Genomic DNA, 18,507 nt, shown 5'->3' on the forward strand with positions numbered 1-18,507 from the left:
CTGGGGGTGTCATTTGATTTTACTTCTCTGGAGAATCGTCTTAAACGGAATTGATTGGTACACTGTTGGTGGCTGTGTTTGTTGGTAAACCTTTCTGGAGGGCAGTTTGGCAATCTCTGGGGAAAACCCTAAAATGATGCATGTCTTTAATATTACTTATTGAAATTCTAAAGATATAATTAAGGATGTATAATAAGATTTAATCACAAGACTCCTATATGCGCGTATACATATATATGGCTGTTTTCTTTTTAAAGATTTTATTTATTTATTTGACAGAGAGAAACACAGTGAGAGCAGGAACACAAGCAGGGGGAGTAGGAGAGGGAGAAGCAGGCTTCCCGCGGAGCAGGGAGCCCGATATGGGACTCTATCCCAGGACCCTGGGACCATGACCTGAGCCGAAGGCAGACGCTTAACGACCGAGCCACCCAGGCGCCCTATATGGCTGTTTTTATTTAATATTGGTAGTAAGAGCATTTGTCAACATCTTTATGAAATTTTTATATAATTTTTCATTTTCATTTTTATTTTATTTTTAAATTGAGGTATAATTGACATACAACATTATATTAGTTTCGGGTGTATATACAACATAATGATTCAGTACTTATATATATTTTGAAATGACCACCAAAATAAGTCTAATTAACATCCATCACCACATAGTTACAAATTTTTTCTTATAACTTTTAATACCTACTCTCTTAGCAACTTTTAAATATACAGTACAGTATTATTAACTATAGTCAGCATGCTATACATTGCATCCCCACGATTTATTTAGAACTGGAAGTTTGTACCCTTTGACCCTCTTCACCTCTCTAGGTCCTATCTAATGCCTCATTGCCTAGCAAATGGTGAATAAACATGTAATAATGTTTCACCCCTTTCACCAAACTCCTGCACCGCCCCCAACTTCTGACAATCGCCAATCTATTCTCTGTGTCTATGAGCTCAACTTTTTTTAAGAGTCCATATACAAGTGAGATCATACCGTATTTCTCTTTTTCTATCTGACTTATTTCATGCAGCGTAATGCCTTCAGGTTTCATCCATGTTGTCACAAATGGCAAGATTTCCTTCTCTTTTACGGTTGAATAATATTCTATTATATATAATACATATTCTTTATCAACTCCATCTATCGATGGACACTTAGGTTGCTTCCATGTCTTATTATTGTATATAGCTATTGTAAATAATGTAAATTTACATTACTGTATTGTAAATAATGCTGCAATAAACATGGGGATGCATTTCTGAATTCTTATAGGTAGCTTCAGGCACATCACGTTTTCTAAGCCCATTTGGGAATGAAATCTTGCTACATAGCTGCCACTGGTGTTATAAGAGGAAGCAGAAGGCAATGGTGGGAAAGCAGAAGGCCAGGTTCCAGGTCTAGAATAACAGAAATTTTCTTCCCATCTTTTCTAAAGTGCTCTGCCATTTCTTTACATTCTTTGTATTATCTTATTTTCTCCTTCTTTCCCTCTTTGGTCACTTCTTTCTAACTTGTGTTCTTTCTTTCTATGTTAATAGCCTATGTTTCAGTCCAATGCATAGTTAAATGTGTATATATATGCGTGTGTATATATGGTGTGTGTGCATACACCTTTACACATACATATCTATATTCAACAGCCTTATCAAGAAAATTAAAAGTTCCCTTTTAATTACAATATGGTATTTCCTACAACTGGTATGTCCTAGGTCCTAAGTATCTCGTTACAATATTTGCCTCTTATTTCCAGAGTTGCAGGCACATATTTGTTAAAGAAGGTAACTTAAAATTTCCCTTTGATGGAATTAGTGTGATTCTGTATCTCCAATAATCCTGATAATCTGCTTTTTAAAATAGGATACAAAGGCAATCTGATTTTTCTATCCATAAAATTTCTTTGCAGGTACTTTTAATTTCAATTCCTGGCTTTTTGATGAATTATATATTAATTCTTTGGTATCTGGCATCTGTGAATAAATTATTTTTGAAAACCACTCCATGGTTATTATTTTCAACTATCCTTGTGAGTTCAGATCCCATGCTGACGGCGGCTGCTATAAGAGACCTTGGTAGGTATATTTTTTTCTATATTTAAAATATCATGTTCTGTACTTAATATATCTAGTTTTAAGATCTTTTGTTCACTGTAGGTTTTCACTATGTGAAATAGGGTTCTGGGACATTGGGGATTGAGCATGGAGATTCGGGATAGTGATGCTTAGAACAAAATGAAATGCCAGTAATGGGCTTTCTTAACATATATATATTTCATCCAATTGTGAAATAAAATGGGATTATGTGTAATCCTTGACTTTATACATGCTTCTACTTTGAGCCAACAGTTCCAGGAGCGAACAATTTGCAAATACATTGTGGTGACATTTCCATTGCCCAATACCCCTTTTCCTTTGACAATACTGTCATTAGGATAATGCCATTTGTAAAAAATAAAATAAAAATAAATTAAAAAATTAAAAATTAAAAAAAATGCCTTTGGAGTCATCATCACCATTAGGACCAAAAACTTGAAAAGTCAAAAACAATAAAGTCACTAGTCATACAGTGTTTTCAGTGTGTACTATTTTAGGAGAAATAAATCTATATTTAAAAATAAAATACCAAGTCAACACAACCCCTCCCCCAAACACACAAATCTAAGAGCCTCATTCAAGAAAAACGATAACCTAATTTGTTTTCCTCCAGTCACTTTTTAGTAACAAGAATTACAACATTTGTTCTGAAATAGAATTTTAATATGGCATGTGTGCATGTGCACACACAAACAAACACACACGCACTTTCCATTTTATAGCCAGTACAGGGGAAAAAGTTACTTGAGGCAAGTAGAAACAGAATAGAGGAGACACATCAATGTACCTCTATGAATAAAGGAAAGCCAACTCTTCAAAACAAAGAGATTAAGATTGTGAGGTAAGACTTTAGAAGAAGGAAGTGCCAACATCTGTCACCCAACCCTGCTTCTATGGGGACTCTGTCAGTGCCAGCCCCCTTTCTACTCAAAAGATTTGGCAAAGTTCTATGTTACCTGAGAGCATTACATTCTTAACTTTATAATCTTGTAATCTAGTTCGTATTCCACTGATTTCCTGGCCTGTCATTGTTGAATTTAATAATTTAAATAATTTCACTGTGCCTCGGCATGGAGTCAGCTTGAGTTTCCTCTCTCTCTCTTCCTCTGCCCCTTTCCCTGCCCCCACATGCACGTGCTCTCGCTCTCTCTCAAATAAATAAATAAATCTTTTTAAAAAAGATAAGTAATTTCTTTGGGTTAACTTGCAAAGTTATGCTCATACATTTTAGTCATCTTGCCATGACTTTTGGAATTTTGATTTCCTCCTCATTTTGCCTATTTAAAAAAAAATAAAAATGAAAACTAAAGTATTTTTCTCTTGGTAACATTTTTGCCTGAGTTTTCAAAGCAAGATTTTTATATTTGTTTTATTTTACTTTAACACACACATAAATTCTGCCCAGGCTTATGAGTACATGAGTATATTCACATTGTCTTGAGCTTTTGATGGTCTGTTGACTCCTCGTATGCCCCCATGTCGGTTGTTTATTTTCAAATATTTACATTTGTTATAGTTCATTTTCCAAATTGGAATAGTTATACAACAGGACCAGTTAGGTTTTTCTCAGTAAGGAACAACTCTGAGTTCCAACAACTGAGTAAGAAAAAACACAGTGGCTGAAAAACAACAGTTATTATTTCTCATGAGTCGGGCAGTTATGATGGTATGGCTGAGCTCTGCTGATCTTGGCTGGGCTCACTAATGAATCTACAGTAAGTGAGAGGGTCATCTGGGGGCTCAGTGATCTAGGATGGCCTCAACTGGGAAGATCCATCTTTCTTCCACACATTTCTCACAATCTTCCAGTAGTGCAGCCGGGGAACACTATCATGATGATGGCAGAGATGCAAGAGACAGGAAGCAAAAATCTTTCTTAAGCCTCTGCTTGCATCATGTCTCATGACAAAACGGGCTGGATCTCTTAGGTGAGAGGAATTGCAGTTTTACAGCAAAGGGCATGGATGCATAAAGAGGTGAAGAATTGGACCATCAAGGCACTTGAGCTTCCACAGGAATAGAATGCCTTGACTTCTCTTCTCTTACAACAGCACACTTACTGTGTTAGATTGTGATCATAAAGTGGTTGGGTGATGTAATAACATTTCCTTCCTATGGCCATCTAGAGAATCATTACAATGCTCAAAGTTATACTTTTGCCACTATAAGCATATTTAATAGAGAAAAATGACAATTGATAGATATCTAAACTATCATCATAAATGGAGGGAAATTAGGATGGGAGTACATAATGTCCAGGTGCTCTCCATTTCATAGAGCTTGATTTCTAAAATCTTTGAAAGGAATGTATAGGAAAGTCAAACAATTTCTAATCATAGAGAGCTTATCTTGACAATTGCCCCAATACTTTGCTTAGGTACCATGTTATAAAGCTTGGCTTATTTATTTCCTTTATCCCTCCATCATTGTTTTTTGTCTTGCCTTAAATACATGATATTGGCTAAATCACCAAATTTAAAAAAATAGTGAATTTCATGTTTTCATCTGGGCTTTAAAACAATGAATGACAGCTCTAGCTGATCATCCTTCTTACATAAACCATGGTCAACCCCAATTAATTTCGTTCCTAATTATGGAAGTCTAGACTTAACTTGCAGTTGATACATAATTAAATTTCTTTGAAGGGAGTTTTCAAACATGACTAAAGTTTATTTAAGTACATGGGCAAAGTATGTGATATAAATCTATAGCTAAGAATATACTCCTACTTGATAATAAAATTTTACTCTTTAGTAGTGATTTTCCCACCTTAAACAAAATATTTTCTCTTCCACAGGTCTTTCTAGAAGCCTCATCAATTTAATTAATGGAGAAAGTCTGATGACCTCTATAATGTCTTTGATTTTATTCACTGGTATTGAGGATATTAATGTCAGCCTGCAAAAAAAGGTGAACCATTCTTTAGGTAAGGACTTATTCTTTTTCTAAATTTCTTAAAACCAGAATCCTATATTTTCTAAAAACTGAAATGGATTTTATAATATTTTATCATAAGTTATGCTTATGATATTATGTCACTCAGAGAGCTTTCACCATAGAACTTCCTGCAGATAGGGCCTTCTTGAAGATGATGAAGGTGAGCAACAAAGAGATGTCTATATTCAGAAGCCTCTTAAAAACTCAAGGACCACTGTCTCAGAAAACTGAAAAATACAAAGAGCTATAGTCATGCATGCTGATTGGACAGATCCATGCCCAGCCTCCAGCCTGGTCCAGTATTCTACTAGGCTCCATTTAAGATAGTAAAGATTGCCCACATAATTTCAGGGAACCTTATCAGAGTTGGTATCTATGATCTAATCAAGAGAACTTTCTTGATATTCACTGGCAAGCAAAAAAAAAGGGAGAGGTGGGTACTGATATGGAAATTCATTCATTCATTTATACAACAATTATTTATTGATATGTACTATGTGATAGTTCCTATTCTAGGCCTCATGCTTCAACCATGAACATAATAGTCCTTGCTTTCACAGAGCTTGCTTCATAATTTTGATAAAATTAATGGAACAGAATTTTGTGTTAAGTTTCAGAGGAGTAAAAACCATAAATAATCATTCTATGTAAATAATAACAGTAACAACTACAATAATAAAAATTCTGCTGAAGGATGAAGAGAACTGTGAACTTATTTCCTCAGCCACGAGAGATTTCTCTGAATTTTTAATAGATTTGAAAGAAAAATTTCCTTTAAGAAAAAAAGATGCTTAATAAGATTTACTGATATTTCATTTATATCAATTGACATAATAGTGAATCAAAAATTTTCATAATAATTATTTTTAAAACTCATGTAATTATTTAAATAATGTTGCTCCATCTTTGAAGTTAGCACATATTTCATAAAGGGGAAACCTAAGAAGAGTTACTGCACTCACAGGTTTGTCCTTTCCAACTTGCATGTTAAGAGTTTAAAAACACTGTAAGAAATAATGGATTTGTTTTTTCTTGGCCTAATAATTCCATTCAGTAAACATTTTACTGATTAGAAATTACTTTTTTTCCTTAAAAAGAAAGCAGCTTTCAAATGGGTCTTCTAACTCCAGTTCCCTACCTCCTTCTGAAATCAGAGTCTACCTCTGCTCTGTTTCAGTTGCAGAAGGTGCTAGACTCCCCAGATTACCATTATGGCTTAACTCCATGCCTAGAGCAGGTGTGACCTAGAGAAACCAATCAGTTAGTTTGGCAAGCCAAAACAATGCAGGAGATTCACTCCGCTGGAACCCAGAGGCATTCCTTTTTCTGTATTTCCTATATGTACCTTGATAGATATAAAATATAAGTTCCAAGAGTTTGGGGACTTTCTACTTCTTACTCAACTGCATCTCCAAAATTTATTGCATTGTATGGCACTGAATACATGTGTATTTCTTAATGGGCACTGAAAAAAAGCTCTTAAACCAAACTGACTAAATTTTGCAAACTTCTATATGGCTTTCAGCATTTGAATAGAAACTGTTTCAATTTAGGAATAAGAAAATACCATACATACAAATGGCGATGAGCTATTTTTAAAGATAAGGACAAAAAGAAAAGTTGACCCAGAGTATCACTTAAAATTAAGATCAAGTAAGTTCTATTAACTATTTTCTGTTTACTCCCCTTTCTTGCAGCCTTTGACATCCTGCTTGAAATTTGGTCTTATTTTCTAGCCAGTTTCTTGTTTGGAATTCTAAGTTCAAAACTGATTCAACTGTGGATGTCTGCTGTTTTTGAAGATGATGTCAATCACATAAGCCTCAGCTTTTCAATTCTGTACCTCATCTTTTTAATTTGTAAGTCTGGGGCCTATGCCTAAAACTAAGTGACAGAAAAATGCAAAACAGAGATTTGGGAAAATGCATACCAGGCAAAGTTTGCAAACAAAAAAAAACAAAAAAAAAATTCAACTTGTCTAGGAGGAATATTTTTGTTAAAATAACCTACAAAGAGATGAAAATATTATATCTATACAACAGAAATCAATGTCTCAAGATACATAAAGCAAATACCATTACAAAAGCCAAAAGAATTTGACAAAATCATAATTACAATGAGATACTTTAGCATGCCTTTCCCAGATAATTTCATAACCAGTCGGACAAAAAATGATGGCTATAAACAGATATAAATAAAAACTTAAATGCTTGGTTAACAGGATATAAAGTTTTATCTCCCCAAAGAGAATGCATATCTTTACACATACTTGTAGACCATTTACAGAAATGAACTAGACTTGAAGAGCATTTTAATAAAATCTGAAACACTGTTCAATCACAATGCATTCACAACTTACTAATTACAAAAGGAGGGCCTTTAAAAATAATCATTCTAATAGCCTGAAATTAAATATACTTTTCTTGATAAATTTTAGCTCAAAAAGGAAATCAAAATAGAAGTTACAGATTAAGACTAAATATTAGAAAATCTATCAATGTTAATCCATTTGCCACCACTTCTTCCTCACAGAAGAATGGCAGATATTAATAATTCACCATATTATTGTTCTCTAGTGCAGCCTCAGAATGTCATTCAAGACAGCCCTGTAAATGACTTGGAGTTAGCATGTGCAGTAAATGATACCTAGTTACCTAGTTACAAACTTATACTATGCCCTTCCATTTACATTTAAGAGCAAGCCAATGTTGCCTTTTCTCATATCCATGATTTCTCTGGAAGCTTTAGCTAAGGCAATAAGAAAAAGAAAGAAGGAAAGAAGGAACGAAGAAAGAAAGAAAGAAAGAAAGAAAAGAAAGAAAGAAAAAGAAAGGAAAGGAAATAAAGAAAGAAAAAGAAAGAAAGAAAGAAAGAAAGAAAGAAAGAAAGAAAGAAAAAGGAAGGAAAAGAAAAGAGAGGAAGGAAGACATTTATCCATAATTTTGAAAGAGAAAATTATATTAGTGACAACATTTTAGATTACATAGAAAACCCAAAAACATTAACTAATAAACTAAGCCCAAAAGGCTTTTTAATAGCTTGATATAAGATAAATACAGAAAAAAATAGTGTTCTTATAAGCCAGCAGTAGCTAGTTAGAAAATATAATGAAAATTTGATTCTCTTTACATTGACAAAACATTACAAAATATAAAGGAATAAACTGAACAAGAAGTTTGAGACTAATATGGAGAACTATTTAAGTTTACTAAGAAATATAAAATTTGAATAAATCAAGACAGAAAAATTCTTTTTAGAAATGCTAGAGTAACAAGATTCATTATTTTCATGTCTGAGGAAGGAAAGGCCGAATGTAGGATCTTGAGGCTTCCTAACTAATCAGTAAAGTCAGTTAAAGTCAAGTGAGTTTACAGAATCAAGTTAATTAATTAATAGACAGCAAGAGAACGGTCAGTACAGATACATTCATTGCATACTACTTTAATTGTGGATACCTAAATTTCTACAAAAAATATATCCTAGCAAATATAATTCCCTCTAACATTATTTAATAGTGAACATAGCCTCAAGATTAAGGGTTATACCCCCCAAAATAATTTTAAACTTTTAGAGTTAAAATGTCTCTATAAACATTTTATTTTATTTTTTTTAAAGATTTTATTTATTTATTTGACAGAGGGAGACACAGCGAGAGCAGGAACACAAGCAGGGGGAGTGGGAGAGGGAGAAGCAGGCTTCCCGCTGAGCAGGGAGCCCAATGTGGGGCTCGATCCCAGGACCCTGGGATCAGGACCTGAGCCGAAGGCAGACACTTAACTGACTGAGCCACCCAGGTACCCCTCTATAAACATTTTAGAAAGAAAACTTCTAAAGCAGAATTTCATGAAAATGAGGTACAGAGTAAATATAAATCTAATGTAAAAAGACTTTCACTCTGACCTGACTTAATGTTTATATTATTAGTATCTTCAAGATATTCACCACAAATATTTTCCAAGTTTCACTACTACCTAATAAATGACTATGACTAGTCCAGGACTTGGATCTCCTCAAAGTGCCTATGTCCACACTTCCCTCTTATTTTATCATTCAAAACTAACTAAACAAAGTGTTAGTTTCTGGCTTAGGTACCATTTCTGGCCAGGATTAAAATGAAGAATATAAAACTTGTAATTTTCCATCTCTGGAAGGGAAGACTCAGTAATGTGATAAGGATACTAACTTTACAAAATTAAAATATATCACAATCTGAATCAAACAATGATAGCAATTGGGGAGGTTGAAATTTTACCGACCAATTTAAAATATCATCTGGAAATACTGATGGTGAAAACAGACAAGATAACTTTAAGAAAAATCAAGAACTTTCTCTCCTAGGTAGGTATTAAACATTTAACAAGCCACCAGTAATTAAAACACAGCTGTTGCAATAAAGTAAGCCAAAAAATGGAGGGGCAAAGAACTGATCCAAATATGCCTGGCAATTGATAAATACGGCAATATGATAAAAAGTGGCATGTCCACAATATTCTTTTACTATTAAAACAAAATTTTTTAATTTTTATTAACTAGAACAATGTCTGCTAAACAATAAGTGAAAAAAGCAGTTTATTACAGAACACTTTTACTGTATAATCTCATTATAGCTTTTTTTAAATGTGTGACTTTGTGTGCATGCATGTCGTGTATATATGCCATGATGAGTATTCACTGGGTACTCCACTCCTCTTAAAGATCTTGATCCAATTATCTTAAATTCCCAATTCTATAGCCTACGAGCACCCAAGGATTTCATGATTCCTGAAAATTTCTGGAGTTTAGTTTCTCATGATCTCTGCTACTTCCTTTTTTATTTTTTTAAGATTTTATTTACTTATTTGACAGAGAGAAACACAGTGAGAGAGGGAACACAAGCAGGGGGAGTGGGAGAGGGAGAAGCAGGCTTCCCGCCAAGCAGGGAGCCTGATGCAGGACTCGATCCCAGGACCCTGAGGTCACGACCCACGCCGAAGGCAGACGCTTAACGACTGAGCCACCCAAGCACCCCATGCTACTTCCGTTTAAATATAGAGAAGTTTTGGTTCTTAGTAAATTTTACTGAAGATGGGGACAAGGGAGCTCACAAGGGAAGTTACATTATGTAATTCATGGCTCTATGAGATCTGATAGCTCCCTTTAATTCCTCACTTTTCCATGTTTCCTGCTTAATTCTTATCACTTGTGTCCAGTATAGAAATTCAGCAGGTATCCTTTAATGCTTAATGCTGCCCTTTGGGTCTCATTCTCTATTCTCAACTAACTTATCAACTTATTTCTTCTAAACAAATACAGTCCTCTCCATTTTAGAAATTCTAATACAAATTTTCTTTAAAATTATAATTATCTTCCTTGACTTACAATGGGGTTATATCTCAATACACCATTGTAAGTTGAAAATATAAGTCAAAAATGCATTTAGTACACCTCACCTACCAAACATCATAGCTTAGCCCAGTCTACTTTAAACATGCTCAGAATACTTACATTGGCCTACAGTTAGGAAAATCATCTCACACAAAGCCTATTTTATGATAAAGAGTTGGATATCTCATGTAATTTATTGAGTGCTGTACTGAATGTGAGAAACAGAGTGGTTGTGTTGGTGCAGAATGGTTGTAAGCATATCGGTTGTTGACCCTCACGATGGCCTGGCTGACCAGGAGGTGCAGCTCACTGTCACTGCCCAGCATCACGAGAGGCTCTTACCACAAATTGCCAGCTTAGAAAAGATCAATACTCAAAATTCTAAGTACTATTTCTACTGGATGCACACTGCTTTTGCCCGACTGTAACGCTGAAAAATTGCAAGTCGAAACTTCTTAAGTTAGGGATGGTCTGTACTTGAAGTCTTGGTAGTTGAATTATGGGTCCTCTTTTAAAAAATATATATATATATATAATCTTTATACTGTACCGCATTATTTGAATTTTTTACAGTGGTAATATACTACTTTCATAAGCAAGGGGGGATATAACTCTAATACTACTACTTTTAAGAATATTCCAGTTTTTTATGCTTTTCAGTCCCGCACAGTAAATGTACCAAAACAATATTAAGCTGGAGAAGTATAGCCATATGAGGTTTCTGCTGGATCGACTCCCTTAGTCCTGCCACAAAATCAAACCATTTCTCTCTCCCATTGTCTCCTAAGAAGAAAGCATATGAAGTGGGCTAGTCCACAAAGAACTCACTGGCTCACTTCCATTTCATTCCTCCATAGCCCCTCTGAAAAAATTAGACCTATAGAGGGTGCTCAAGCCGCAGTGGGGCACATGAAGAGTTTTGTGAGCTTCATATTGTTGGCAATGATCTGAAGCCAAAGCAGTGCAAGGATGTTCAGTATAGATTTGACAACACAGTTGGATGTGACTCTGAGGAGAAAGAAGGACAAGGTGGTGGTAATAATCTGCAATATAATCCAGTTGAAACCAAGTAGGGTATCCTCTCTATAAAGTTACTATACTATCGAGATATCTGATATTTTCATCTCGGGCAAAATTTGTGCCACTGTTGATGTTAAATTAATACTTTATATTTAATTCTTTTAAAAAATAGGTGAGCTAGTTGGAATGTCTGGAATATTTACCCTGGCCATTATGGGACTTTTTTTAAATTCTACAAGTTTTAAACCAGGAGTTGAAGCACTTCTTCTCGAGTGAGTAGCTAGCATATTTTTCACTCTGTTTCATGCATTAGAAGCTATAATATTGTAATAGCAACTGTATCTACATATACATTGGTCAAAGTAAGATACTGACTCCAAAACTACCCGACTAAAAACCTTTACTAAAAACTCTATTCGCTTGTGTCTTCTAATCCTCTAATTTTAGGCAAAATTTATAACCTTACCTTGAGTTCATGTTGGCTTTATTTTCCTACAAATTCTCTCAAGTCTCTGACCATCTACTCAGTAATTTCCAGTATAATTCACTAGACAGGGCCAGGATTAAGGTAAGGCATGTGAGGCACTCATCTCAGTCACAAAATTTAAGAATGTGCCAAAATACTCAGTCATGAAGATAAATAATGTTTTAGGGTAATATTTTTTTAAAAAAATAGAAATTAATCCAAAAAATCCATGTTTGTGAAAACACAAAAATTTTAAATAAAGATGGAATCAATATTACTGATTAGTTCCTTTTGCCTCAGGCTCCAATATGGCTCAGCATGGCACTGCTACTAGAATAGAAACCCAGTATTTTAAGAATAATGAGGAGATGGCATGCAAAGCAAATTAAAAGATTAAGCTAGGGCATTTGAAAAGGATTGGCAGTGTTATAAAAGAAAACATGGCCAAATGTACAAATGTATAAACTGTGCCCTGCTCAAGGGCATCCAGCTTAGGGGTGATTGGAATTTGTGCGAACGTAAAAGAAGGGTGCTGCTTTCTGTGATGCTCCAACACGTTGGCTGAGAACTTGACCTAAAGCACAAAAGGGTAACATGTGTTAACAGAAGCCCTGAACATAATCAATGATTATGGAGTTTTGGAGAACATTAGAGAAGATAGAATAAATTCAGAAGTCAGAAGTTCGAAAGCATAGACTCTTACAGAATTTTGGAGCTAAATTTACTAACATTTCATATCAATTATAATGGAAGCCAATTGTACCAGCAGCTAGGCAGAATTACTTGCCACAATTAATTGTTGGAGGAAGAATTAAAAACGTCATGTGTTTCAACTCTGTCTTTGGGAAGTGATTCTGAAGACTCCTTTCACCTTTCCGTTCTAACTGAAACCTGGGTCTCCCCTGAAGACATTACTTCCCTTGAATTCCTTAAAAGTTGCGTTTTTCTCACCCACATCCTTGGTACTACTGCACCTAGAGTTGAGGTAGGTGATCTGTCTGTACCTCAAAGTCAGAAGCTCTTTTTCAGTGTGCCTGACTTATCGCAAACATGCAAGTGCGCACACCCATGCACAAGGACATGCACACATCCATTAGCTGGGTTGGAGCTTGGTTGTTCGGCTCATACTCACTTTGAAGTTGATAGACTGATTCCTTAAAGAATCTGGTTTCCTCCTCATCAGATTTCTCCCATTAATTCCTACCACATATGAAAGGGTCTTGACAGCTCCTCAATATTTGTTGCTTAATTGATTTGTTTCATTTTATGCTCATTTAATGAGACTGTTATATTTGGTATTCAGCAGCATTTTTCCACAAATTTAGGAAAATTATTCAATTATGTAATTGTTAAATGAAGAGAAAGGTATGGTAGTAGTTCATATTCACCATTCACTTGACTGAATTATCCTACTCCATTAATATTCACAAGGGATTTCATTAATTGTAGGGGTAGGTGGGTATAATGCTTTGAGGGTTTTGTTTTGTTTGTTTGTTTGTTTTTTGGTGACTATACACATGGTGCAACAATTGGATTTGCTTTTGATAGTGAAGTCAAAAGAAGGATAAAAAACACAAAAAATTACACAACTGTCATAAAATATATCTTAGTGTGTTTCCCTCCAAGTTGGTGTTCAATGCAGCATTTAAATCCAGAAGTAACAGAATTAAAAGCATGGCCATGCATATGCAAGAAAGGGATGATAACTCACAGCCTAGAGTAATTAGCCTAAGTTTGGTCACAGAAACAGTATTTTGAAGGATTTGACTTAATATTTCCTAGGCTAGAATGTTTTACATTTAATTTTTCTCCGATAAGGCCTAGGTATTTGTGCCTCTTAAATAATGTTCAGAACGGAAAATTCACATTACTGGAACAGAGAAAGAGTTGTTTTTAGTATTGGATCTGTAGTATTTTTGGCAAATCTGTTTTTCTGGAGAAGGGACAATCATTCTTTTTAAGGGTTTCAGGGACTGTTTCTGGGCACTCAGCATATGGCTAAACCAAGCTACCTTCATCTCATAAAGTGGTATTAATGTGCCCTTTTAACCTTTTCAATTTATTTTGTTATAATATTGTGACATTCAACACAGGAAATATAAAGGAAGATAACAAGAAGTAAATTTATTTTTTATTTTTATTTTTTTTTAAATATTTTATTTGAGAGAGAGAACAGTGGGGAGGGGCAGAAGGAGAGGAAGAAGCAGACTGCCCGCTGAGCAGGGGGCCCAATTCAGGGCTTGATCCCAGGACCCTAGGATCATGACCTGAGCCAAAGGCAAACGCTTAGCCGAATGAGCCACCCAGGCACCCCAAGAAGTAAATTTTAAATAGCCTCCTATGGTCCCAATAGCGAAACATGACCAATATTGGTAATTGAGTGTCTTTTTCCAAATTGCTTTGCCTGTAGCAGATGAGAACATGCACTTTGGAGTGATGTAGAGTTTTCCTGGGCTCTAGGGCACTTGAATGTACTTATGTTCACAAATCCTAAATGGAGAATCTATAAAGGACATTCGTTTGAATAAAGGATTAATTCACATCTTCTAAGTGCTAGCTAGATTTTAGGATAAGCCTCAATTCTATCACTATGTAAAGCAGACTAGCAGTTCAGTGTTCTTTTTGAAGATAAATAATTTTAGCTCTTCCTAATGATATGAGGAGTTCACACCAGGATTTTCAAGCTACATGAACCGTGATGCCTGAATGCACCAAAACATGTTTTCAGAATCAATCCCAAAAGAAAGACACTAATTTAAATGTGGTTGCTTTAGAATTATTTGTTTACTTGCCTTACTGCTCCTTTCTCCCCAGTTAAATTATAAGCCCTTTGAGTGTAAGTAAATGCCTTATTCAACTTTATTTTCTTGATTAGGCCTAGCACAATGCCTCACATGAATAAGCCTTGTGATAAATGTGTTAGGTTAGTTAACTGTAATTAATTACATTCAATTTTTTTTCTGAAAATGCAGATTCTGGAATTGTCTATCATTTGTTGCTTTTCTTATGGTGTTTACCTTCATTGGACTTCTAATTCCTGCACATACATATTTATATATATCATTTTCTGACATATATTATTCATTAAATATCTATTTCACACTTATTGTTTTAAGGTAAGAATGTCATTTGAATTTTTCTATTTATAGGACATTGAGTAAGCCCAAAGATATTTTTTAAATAGAAATGTTTCATTCCTTAGAATGAAAATGAACAATTCCTTGCCAAGGAATTATTAGCAAATTCTGTTTTAGTGGGATTTTTTTTTCCAATTTCTAACTGCATGTCAAAGCAATCTAAGCACTCTATAAAAATTTTGAAAATTAGAAGGAAAAAATCTTTCATAATTTTACTACCCAGAGGAAACTGCTATTAACATTTGGTATATTTTGTCCAGTGTTATTTTTTCTTATGAGGTTTCATAAAGTTCAGCACCAATCATAAATAAAAATTTTATGTTGCTTTTGTTTGCCTAATATTGTATAACAAATAATTTCCTTCTGGTTAAATTGTAGTTACAAATAGCTTTTTAAAAATCATTAGGTAAGAATAAAAAAAAAAAAAAACACACACACACACACACAAAAAATCATTAGGAAGTCCTCTTTGTAAATGTCCTTTTTACTTAAATAATTTTTGTAGTCCCCTTTTCAGTGGTAAGAGGCAGGAAAGAGTCTGCCCATGTAAGTGAAAAGGACGTGACACAGAGCAGGAAAAACCCCCATGGCTACTCTCTCCAGATTCTATCCCTCATGTTGCTAGGATTCTACTTTCATCTAGGAAAACTAATTAGGAGTTGACATCAGTTGGCTAGTGCCAATTAAATGGAAATTAGTCCCTAATGATCAGATACAATTAGTGTAAAATGTAGGAGATGTGTGATTAAAAGAAAAACTAGAAATGAATCCACCAATATTGGATAAGTTCAGCAAGATTAAAATCTACAAAGAACAAGAAAGGGAAGATATTCTTCCCCCCTCAGTTCTTATTCATTAGATTTGTTTTTATTTCCTTTTGGGATCCAGAATAGAATATATCTACAAAACATCTCTAACTATTTCTTTTCTACCTCAAGAGATGTGGAATTACCCTACTACAAACTTCATAGAAAGAAAAAGAATAATGCCATCCTCTTGTCATCTTTCTCTCTCTATGAAATGCCCTTCTGCCTTTTTTTGGTGCCATGCTAACGGTGTGTGAAACATGACTCATCTGTCTGAGTCGGCCATTCCACAGGGAATAGATTGGAATAGAGTAGAATGAAATGGAAAAAAAATGTCTATGGCAAGAATAACTTTTTAAAATCTCTTTTGTCTTTTAGACTTCTGGTCTTTCTAATAATGAGCCCTCTTTTGTCTCGACTTGGTCATGGGTTCAGCTGGCGCTGGGCATTCATAATGGTCTGGAGTGAAATGAAAGGAACGCCTAATATAAACATGGCTCTTCTGCTTGCCTACTCTGACCTTTCTCTTGGCTCTGAGAGGGAAAAATCTCAAGTAAAGATAAATGAATTTTTTTATTTGAACATTTTATGAATACTGTTGCTGTGTACTAAAATATGTTTTTGTAGTGAGGTAGCTCAACCCCACTTGGACTGCGGGAGTGATTTAGCTATGATGGCAAGATTGGAGAGAGGAAAACAACCGGCAACTTTCCTCTTCCTGGGGAACATTCTGGCTTAGGAATTCCTAAACCCTTAACATTACAATCATGTTTTTCATTACAAGAGCAATAAAACTACATAAAATAAGAGAGGTGAACACACCTGTTCCTACTCTTACCTTTCCAACACCTGATTGAATGATTTGGGTTTACCTTTTCTGGCTTCTTTTTTTTTTTTTTTTATTTGAGAGAGAGAGAGAGAGCATGAGCGAGAGAGCACAAGCAAGAGAGCACAAGCAGAGGGAGCACAAGCAGGGGGAGTGGCAGAGGGAAAGTGAGAAGCAGACTCCCCGCTGAGCAGGAAGCCTGATGTGGGGCTAGATCCCAGGACCCTGGGATTATGACCTGAGCCGAAGGCAGATGCTTAACCACCAAGCCACCCAGGCACCCTTTTTCATTACACTCTTAAAATAAGTTTATTATGAAAGTTAAAGGAGTTAAAACTTATAAATAATTTAAAATAGTACCTGATCAGTTAAGCCTCCAAATCTTGGTTTCAGGTCAGGTCATGATCATGAGATGGATTCCCGAACTGGGCTCCACACTGGGTGTGGAGTCTGCTTGAGATTCTCTCTCTCCCTCTCCCTCTGCCCCTCCCTCCCATCAAATAAATAAATAAATAAATATTTTTAAAAATAGTACCTGATACAGAGTAAGTACTCAATAAGTGTTTTTATTTTTATTTTTACTTATTCCTAATAGCCACTCGAGAAAAATAGAAACCTGCTTATGATTGACTTTGTTGTTTTCTGTAACTTTGTGAGGCCACATTTAGTAATGCTAGGAACCAAAACATTTTAATGGTCAACTGAAGTTACCTCTTCACTGATACTAGCCCCAAATTCTGCCAAACAGAACATAAAGGGCATGACTCTCCCTCTACCTCATTTCCAGGTAAGACCATTACAAGGAGCTCTGTAAGAAATTTCCTGTGCAGATATCACGATGCATCTAACACTTCCATTGTGGGTTTTTTAACACATAAATTCCAAATGTAAAGAGAAGAGCAGGAAGGGAATTACTGCATGTCTAATTAGATAATAGCCCAAACATTACAAAATTAAACATTCAAACACTGCTTTTAAAACCAAAATTATCTAATATTACATGATCTCCCCTTTCTTTTTAACTATCTCCACATGCCTGAATAATCAAGGTCAATTTGGCACCACACATCCTGGCCAGTGTAAAGGTAGACATTGCACATGGATCTGGATTCTGAAATTTCTAGTTGGCTGCTATTTCTGTGTGGCCATCAGTAAGTTAATTAGTACCTACCCCATCGCACCTGTCAGTTTCTTCATTCCAAAAGGGACTAAATAATACCAGAGTTGTGCTAGCAAATGTTTAACAAGTAACTTTCTTAGGAGTCAGAGGGAGCCCTAATTGGTAGTATTTGTCAATTTCCGTGGTGTAATCACTCTAACAGAACAACAATCAACTCCATAACTTCCTGAAAATGTAATGATCAGCTCTCATGAGCTGGTAAAAGTCAGCTCTAGCACAACACTATCTCAAAGCGTTATTTGAGAAATAGAAAATATACATAAAATACTTAACACATTGTTTAGCATATTGTAAATGTACAATAAATATGAGCCATGATGATGATGATGATGATGCCATGCAGAGCTGATTTGAGATAAAACCCTAGTGAAAAAATCATGTAGTGAGATGCCCTCACTAGTAGTAACTAGTTGAGAAGAAGGTCGCACTTCTTCCTTAATTTAATCTGGCTGAACCCTCCAGCTAACTTTTTAATGCTCATGAAGCAGCACGAGAGGAAAAGGTTAAAAATATCTTAATCCTGAGGGGAGGAGCAAGATGGCAGAGGAGTAGGAGACCTAAATTTTGTCTGGTCCCAGGAATTCAGCTAGATAGGGATCAAACCATTCTGAACACCTACAAACTCAACAGGAGATCGAAGAAAAGAATAGCAGCAACTCTCTGAACAGAAAAGCGAC

At 35.2% G+C, this 18,507-nt stretch overlaps 1 protein-coding gene across 1 annotated transcript in view; it reads left to right on the top strand.

Moving 5' to 3' along the window:
* The window catches only part of SLC9C1 (solute carrier family 9 member C1), a 66,745-nt gene that overhangs the window by 10,883 nt on the left and 37,355 nt on the right, over positions 1 to 18,507 (top strand). The window contains exons 5-10 of the mRNA XM_081815546.1: positions 1,908 to 2,073; positions 4,892 to 5,020; positions 6,729 to 6,890; positions 11,588 to 11,687; positions 14,854 to 14,997; positions 16,203 to 16,377. Of these exons, the coding sequence (XP_081671672.1) occupies positions 1,908 to 2,073; positions 4,892 to 5,020; positions 6,729 to 6,890; positions 11,588 to 11,687; positions 14,854 to 14,997; positions 16,203 to 16,377 (876 nt within the window). The remainder of the gene's footprint in view (positions 1 to 1,907; positions 2,074 to 4,891; positions 5,021 to 6,728; positions 6,891 to 11,587; positions 11,688 to 14,853; positions 14,998 to 16,202; positions 16,378 to 18,507) is intronic.

The sequence above is a fragment of the Leptonychotes weddellii genome, chromosome 1 (genome assembly GCF_054177405.1).
Source record: "Leptonychotes weddellii isolate Sample4059 chromosome 1, ASM5417740v2, whole genome shotgun sequence".
Lineage (NCBI taxonomy): Eukaryota > Metazoa > Chordata > Mammalia > Carnivora > Phocidae > Leptonychotes > Leptonychotes weddellii.